Source organism: Herpailurus yagouaroundi, unplaced genomic scaffold, assembly GCF_014898765.1.
Source record: "Herpailurus yagouaroundi ecotype Mexico unplaced genomic scaffold, PumYag 28, whole genome shotgun sequence".
NCBI lineage: Eukaryota > Metazoa > Chordata > Mammalia > Carnivora > Felidae > Herpailurus > Herpailurus yagouaroundi.
In genome coordinates, this window is record NW_024412376.1 from 79,843,361 (window position 1) to 79,851,655 (window position 8,295).

Genomic DNA, 8,295 nt, shown 5'->3' on the forward strand with positions numbered 1-8,295 from the left:
GTTCTGGGGGTCAGGGAGAAGTAGCATGTCTTCGTGTAACGATTTTCCTCAACACCCAAGTAGAAATCTCATTTCAGTTTAAGAATTGATTAAGGACTAAAATGTCAAATTGGGTAGAGAAATTCCTTTTGAAACCATACAAAAGGAAGCCCCCCCCCCCCCCCCAAGAAAGCACATTCGTCTGGTGTCTACGTCGGGGAAAGAGCTGCTCCTTTCTTGAGTGAATGTTGGACTAGACAAGCACGGATATTTGTGAGAAATTGCCTGGTAAGAGAGAGGGAAATGCAGGCAGGTGGCCTTCAATATATGGGAACAAAAGTATCTTTGTTCTTTGAAACTGAGGAGCACTGGTAACACAAACAATCTCTAATCACAGTTAATTCTCTTTTAAGCATCTGTTGTGAACTCTAGCAACCAGAGAGTGTGCTCTCCGATGGAGGAGGGCAGGGGGAAAGCTCCCCAAGCCCTTAGCGGTGAGCCCAGTGACCGATGGGTGAGCCAGCATCTTCAGGCAGCAAGCACTGTCCCCTCACACTGTGGAAAGAAGAGATGTTCCTCCCGCACCGCCCTCCCCCTCCCCCCCCCCGGCCCCCTGCTGGCCTCTCCTCTTCCTAACACTGCCTGCCTTTGGATAGGTGGGAAGAGGACTCTTCCTTGAGAAGAGTGGATGTGAAGAGGAAACTGAGTCTGAGAACAGGGCCAGCCTTAGACCTAAGCCATGTGAGCTTAGCCCCAGGTACCTGCGTTGCTGAGAAGCCCTCACAAGCCACACACACCGTTTGTGGTCAGCCGAAGGCTGTCCGTTTAAGGTCAGCCGAAGTGCTATTGCTCCAAACCTAACACTGGTTATACACACAAAGTGAGCAAGCTAAAGCTGGAAAAAGGTTGAGTATCTAGGCTATTCCACTACAGAAATCATTTGGCTCTAACGATCTAGATATTATTTTAGGTGCCGTTTGACAAATAACCATCTAAGAAGGATTTTTAAAAAGCAATTTCTTTTCATTCCCTTTGCCTCATTGAAGTAGTGTTAGTTTGGGTGGTAAACAGAAACTTCAACAAGACAATAATTAGAGTGCATTAAATAAATATAAATTTTATTAAAAACACTCACATAGCGTTATCAGGAATGATATAATAATAAACGCTTTCAAATAACCTGCATCCATAACATTACAATACTTACAGTATTTATAACCATCCTCAGGTTTTATAGACAAACCAAACATGAAAATGAAATGAAACTAAGTCTTAAAAAAAGCATAGAAAAATGCACACAGAGTTCATTACCTTAGTGTCAAACTGCAAAAGTTTCCTACACAAGTTAACCACTAGCTTTACAAGTGAACTGTACATACACCACTGTGCGTCAGTCAAGATGAAAAGTTCATTCAAGTAAAGTTGACACCACTCAGAAGCATTTTCAAGTATGGCTATATAGTTAACCTGATATTCCTATATAAGCAAATTGGAGATCTGCTTCCATTCATTCTAACTGAGGCAGGTTGGATATTTACAATTATAGATCTGTTATTTACAATATGCCACTCGGTTTCCTCTCCTCCCTCCTTACCTCTCGCCAAACCCCAAGCTACACTTCTTGTTCTCTTGTTGGCCAGCAGTTTGACAAATGACAGTGGATGGTACGGAAACCAAACATTCATATAGGGATGGCTGACTCAAAACCAACAGATGTGCACGTAGTAATCAAATATTTGGGGTTAGATGTATGACATACGCAAAATATTAAAATCGTGTGGTTTGACATATGCAAAGCAAACATTTTTGAAATGTTTATCAATTCGTCACAGCCAAAAATGGGAAATTGTTTTTCATAGACAAAAATCCTGTTATAAAGACTTGACCAGTAAAACTCAAAGGCCTTGTCTGATTACGAATTTATTTGAAATGTTAGTAAACACAAATGTACTTAGACAAAAATGTAATTGATCAATTGCACACCATACCCCTACGTGTTCTGCCTCTGCGGGGGATGTCCGCTTGGGCCTGGAGTCTATTGACTCCAGGATTGAAACATTTTATCTAGAGTGCTGACTCTAGCCAACAGCCACTTGCCAAACTCCTGCCTTACAAGTTTCCCTTTATCAACTCAGTGCATTCTATTTTCGTGTAATTTTTTTTTTTTTTCCTGCTTGAGACAGTCAAAAGATTCCCCAAACTTTTAAAATGCTTTTCTTTACAATAAAAAGAGCCAACAGATTTACAAAATTAGTTTTAGTTACATCAGGACATATACAAGTAAAATAGGAGGGATTCAAAATAAAAGGGTTAAATCCCTGAAAAAGAATATATTTATTAACCTACAACAATTTTACATAAACACAGGTGACATGTTGGCATAAGGAGAACATGAGCTGAAATATCCCTGAATTTTTAGAACAAAAAGGATGAAGTTCAAGTTATACTTGCTAAGAAATCAAGTATTGAAAAAAGATATGCTTTTTTAATAATAATAATAAAAAGACTTGGAAAAAAATGATGGTACATGATGCTATAAGCTTTCATTCTCAGTTCAATATCCTATTGCCAAACTAGTGTTGAGGTATATGACAAGTAGGAACATCACCCAAACCTTTAATGAATTCTTAGCTCACATTATGATATATTTGTAGCAGGCTGAGTAGCACCATCATGATGTGAATTCTGCTTCAAATCCATATATATATATACACATATATATGTATATATTTAATTTTTTTTACAGTACTAAAATACTAAAGCATTGCGTTAAAAAAGTTTTGTTTACAATTTAATTTACTTACTATACATCTCTTTCACTTCTTTATACAAATTAATGATTTATAACCACCACAGCAAACCAGCTGCCTGTTTTTTTTTTCTTTTTAATTAACAGATTCACATGGAACTAACCCTGTTTATTATTCTTATGCAGGCATCAGTCTGCTCAATCTTCCTGGAAAAGAGGACACTTAAGCTAAGAAATGACAACATCACAATGTACAATTACCAACACAAAAGCAGACTGCCATTGGGTTTGCTGAAGAGCACACAGATCCATAAAATAGCATCAGCTTAAGTGAACTAGCTTTGTTAAGTCTGTAGCATGTCATTGTTAACCTGCAGTTAATAGAAAATTCTTAAAACTACATATTTGAGCAATGAACTTGTCATACAATTTTGTATAAAACTGTTTTACAGTATAGCATGTGAGATGAGCACCAGAAAACGTGGACTAAAGTTATTCCCTTGAATCCAGTAAGCCCCATTGTGGATTTAACTGGCTATATTAAAAATGGACACATTGCTCATCAGCAGATGCATGGCTAAAAGCAAAAATAGTTTAAAAGCTTTCCTTATTTCCTTAAAAAGAATCAACTTTGAATTCTAAAATGAAAGTAAACTTTTTTTTTTTTTTTAAACATCTCAGTACCTTAGCATTGTTCAAGTTGTCAAAGCTTAGGTAGACAAAGTGCTTCTAAAACACCATTTAAAATATTTATACATATACATGTGTGTGCACATATACATATGTGTGTATATATATATGTACATATATACGTTTATTGTCCTACAAGGACTTTACTGGATGAGCAAAATCCAGAAGCCTTTAAATGTCCACATTAAAAACAAAAACAAAAACAAAAACAAAAACCCAAAAAAACCAAAACCTCATGTAAGAATAGGTAATTATGATAAAAATTTGAATGAAAAGGTACCCCTGTTATATTCAAGGGCATTGGAGTACACTGATAGAATCTTGATGATATAAAGGCATTAAATTTTCAAATGTTAAAGACACCATTTTCTTAGCACCATTTCTTAAAACATCCAAACAAATTCAGTGTTTTGCTGTCTATTCATTTATGCTTCCTGTAGCTATTTTGATAAATAAAAGTTAATATTAAGATTACAGTAAAAACTGCATGTTAAAAAGCCATAATTCCAGTATTTCAGTACATTGTATATTCAGCACCAGATGGTATTTTAAAATTCCTGCCACTGTAATACTACAGTACTTGTTTGATTTGTGTTCCATGACTATGCAAACTCGGTATTATTAAAAGTGGTCACAGATGTGTAGAGTTGTAAGGGGGAAAAATCACATTTACATATCCTCTCGTCCAATAATAGAACCAGTGTTTAAAAATGTAAATTGTGGAACACTTTCCTCCCCACCTTCTTTTTGCATAGAATGCTTTGGTCTTTTGCCTAGATGCCATCTGTGACCACTTAGGAGTCGGGGGAAATTAAGTGCTATGGTAAGATGATCTCTTGTTTTGCTGGTGAGCTGAGGTTCTTCCCACCACATTTGTCATGAATCCTGTGTTATTTCCCCACTGCCCACGTCATGAGAACTATACTACGGACAGGTTGGTTGTGGTCTTTTCAAATGAGGTACCCACCACGAGGGGAGACATCATATGTATCTGTTGTAAGGCCCTGTGACCCGAGTGAAGGCATATGGAGATGTAGTTACTGTGGAGTCTGTGGTCACGGACATGGTCCTTTCGGCAAGGGATTTGATGAAGCGCAGGTAAGTGGGCTCGGAAGGTTCATGTGGCTCAGCGGGCTCCCGTTTCACTTTTTTGCCATGGGTTTTCTGAGGCACATAGTCTGGGCCATACTTCTCACACTCTTCCTCTTTCTCTCGGGCTTTTTCAGCCATTTTGGCTTCCCAGAGCGCCAAGCCATGTTTTGGCTCATTCATGCTCTTATGCTGATAAAAGACAAGGGAGATCCTGGTGGGGTGATTCCTATTGGGATTCTTTAAAGGGGTTGTGGCATGAAGCTCGCGCTTGGCACACTCGATGAGAATTGACCCATGAGTTGGAGCCACAGCCACTCCCCCGATGTCAGGATCTAGAAAGCTCTGCTCACTGTCTGACCAGACTTCATCATTGTCCTCGGCGGCAGGGGGCTGCTTTTCCTGACTGCCAGCATCATGTAATTTGTGTAAGCCTTCTTGGACAGGAGCAGTTCTATCATGGTTAAGACCTGGAAGCATCTTAGATAACCCATTAGCTGTGTGGGAAAGCATGTCATTCTCCTTGTTTTGGAGATGCAGGGCATGGAGAGAGCTGTTGAACATGCCTGGAGCTGCCCCATAGTTATGGATTATGTGAGAAGATGGGTGATGTTCGCCATTCTTATAGTCTATGTTTGGATTGCTCAAATTGGGTGGTAATCTAGAGGCGGCTCCCATGAAGTGGCCATCCATCTCATGAGTGGAGTAAGGAGGAAATGTCCCTACATGGTGTACATTTGTTTTAAGAGTACAACTGCTGAAGGCATCTCCTTGCATATTTTGGTTTCCATAACCTAAGTACTTAGAAGTAAAACTCTGGCTATTTCCAAACCTTGGCTGGTAGAGTGTATGGATGGGTGGTAGACTGAGCTTAGAGAGAGGGTCTTGGTTTGGATACCTATATAGATCCATGGACTGAGACTGAGGAGAATAGGAACCCAGATATGGGGAGCAGTTGTCCACTGATACATTTCCATTACATTGATAGGATGGATATTGGTTACTCTGATTCAAAAGCCCAGGGTAGGGATTCATGGGATTAGAAGAATTCAAATATGAACCTGCAGCTTGGGATGAGGTGGAATAGAGGTTCATAGGGCTGGCACCTCCATAAATCTCTGAAGTGTGTGAAGAGCTCGGATAAGCCTGGATAACTGGATTGGGCCGTCTCATGTACACACTGGTAGATCCAGAGGAAGAGTAAGAGCTGACAGACTCTGATTGAGGGTTATTTGTCATGGGGTTATGCTGGGGCAGTGGTGGCGGCGGCGGTGGCGGCGGCGGTGGCGGCGGCGGCGGCTGCTGCTGCTGCTGCTGCGGGGGCTGCTTCTGTGGCTGTGGAGGTTGCTTCGGCAGTTGCGGGGGTGGGGGCTGCTGGGACTGTTGCATGACTGGTCCTGAAAGTCGCAAAAGTTCTGTGGACAGGATATGAGAGAGCACACAAACGTGTTCGATTATTATTTCACAGAAGCTAGTGAGGATGCTTAGCTGTATGTGAGAACCACCACTAAGATTATGCAATACCCATTAAATAAGGACAAGAGCAAAGTCAGGGCTCTGATCACTGTCTGGCATCATTTTTTTGTCTAAAGCATTAGACAAAATAGATCTCCAGAACAGTACAATTTAGTAAGTGAAGAAAAATGTAACAAACATCCAAAAGATATTTGACTGAGAGCATCATGTTTTCTGGAGGTTCTGTGTATCTGACCATGCCACACCCTACCTGAATCGCCCTTCTCCCTCCACCCCATCTCCCTGCCCTTCCTTGAGACAGGTATCCCTTCCTCAAGGAAGCCTTGTATGACCTCATCTGCTAGTGTATGTACAATACCCACTGAAAACATAAGTCAGAGCAATGTTTTGTAATATACTGTAATTGATCATTTTTAGCCCTCTCCTCCTCCTAGCACAAAGCAGTTCCTTGAAGGAAGGGACCATGTCCCTTTTACTTTATTCCTCCAATGCCTGGGGCATGCAGTAACAATTTGTTAAATAGTTGGAAGTTGCATAAAATTTGTTATTGAAGATTCATCAATGCTACAAGAAAAGGAATGACATTCACTTAAACACCCAAAGCATATCTTCTATAATTGGCAAACCCTACTTACACAGTTGTCAATAAAGCTTTAAAGAAATTTTCAGCTTTGTAAATAAAATTTTCATACTTCTATTTTATGACCTCACTTAAAAATCTACATATGAGAAGTGAACAAATAAATGGAGCTGTAAGGGCAGTCTTGAGAATTGAAATGATTATTACAGAAATCAGTTAGAAAAGACAGGAGGAAAAGTTCTACCCCAATGATATGATGATACGTTATGGTTAACTTACAGGAGAGATTAATGAGTGAATAGGATTTACTGCTCTTAGTATAAGTCAACCAACATATATTTATTAAGCATCTTTAGCACATTATTCTAAATTACTTAGTTTCTTTAAGTTTTGAAATGAATTAGTAGGGAACTTTGACTTTGTGAAGCAAACATGGTTGGCTCTCAGCAAACTGGTAGGCTAAACTTAAAAGATAAACATTCTTCTTTTGTTAATGGTCAGGTTAACCATCTGTGAAATGAGACGTGGACATTACATTTATGGCTTTTTATAGCAAATAACTGAAGATATAACCAAGGGGCTTTGAAAAGAAAATATCAACTTAGTACTGATAAATAATGCTCTATTGCTACTGCTAGAGATGTGATCTGTTTGCATAGGTAAAAGCTTTTATAAGAGAACTACACGTGGATACTCCTCCTTAACTCAAGACTTAATATGGCTACCCCTCCCTGATAAATCCTATTTCCAAACTTCTTATTTCAACAAATAGTACTGTCTTCATTATCTAGGCTTAAAATGTTGACATCAATCTTAAATTTTTCTTCTTCTTCATTCTAATGTTTTGTCACCAATGTAATGATAATCATTTTGGAAGCATTCGCTACCATCATTTTTGCCAAATCTTCATTGCTATCATCCAGACTCAAACTTTTATTACTTTACTCTTGGTTTATTGCATCTGTCTCCAAACTAATTTGGCCTCCCTGCCACTGCTAGATTAACATGAATTTCACCATGTTACCTACCTGTCATATAAAACTTTGCCATTTATTATAGAATAAAATCCAGACTTTTCCATCAAGCTGGGGTTGAGGGTGCAGTATCTCATTACCATGTCCAAGAGCAAAACCTGGCCCTTGGGACTTCAGAGACAATTCTAGTACAAAACTGATACCATGATCAAATATAATCATCCAAAATTAACTCTTCATTTTTAACCTAAGTTTCATATAACATATCTACAATGCTTCATATTACATTTACCTGCCAACTGTTTAGCCTGGCTTGCGTTTTCAGTCTGTTTTGTACGAGATGAAGCTGACTTGTCCTTTTCGTTCTTATTTGTGCTGTTCTCCAGAGAGGAAAGCTTTTCAGCTGCAGCTTTCTTGGCTTCTAGTTTCCTCTGTCGGCATGTCTTGACAGGCTCTGCTAACATCCTGACTTTCCGCCGAAAAGAACTCAGCACCTGAATGGCACCACTTTGTTTTTTCTCCTCCTGAGCTTCTACACTCCCAAACTCATCCACATCAGAGACTTTGTAGAGAGGCAGAACATGGAGCTGCTCGTCCTCAGGTTTCCCTCCAATTTCTCGATTGTCTTCTCTAGTGAGGGTGCATACCTGGTAGGGAGATAACACAGTACTGCCTCAGTTTCAGTCTAAAAGAAACTCTGTGTGTGTGTGTGTGTGTGTGTGTGTGGTACTGCCTCAGTTTCAGTCTAAAAGAAACTG

The 8,295-nt window shown here is 39.4% G+C and overlaps 1 protein-coding gene across 1 annotated transcript in view; it reads right to left on the reverse strand.

Moving 5' to 3' along the window:
* Positions 1 to 1,070: 1,070 nt before the first annotated feature.
* Positions 1,071 to 8,295, reverse strand: part of TET2 (tet methylcytosine dioxygenase 2) — a 134,747-nt gene continuing 127,522 nt past the window's right edge. Inside the window, exons 10-11 of the mRNA XM_040477024.1 lie at positions 7,830 to 8,184; positions 1,071 to 5,922 (exon numbers count right to left, since the gene is read on the reverse strand). Of these exons, the coding sequence (XP_040332958.1) occupies positions 4,400 to 5,922; positions 7,830 to 8,184 (1,878 nt within the window). The 3' untranslated portion in view covers positions 1,071 to 4,399. The remainder of the gene's footprint in view (positions 5,923 to 7,829; positions 8,185 to 8,295) is intronic.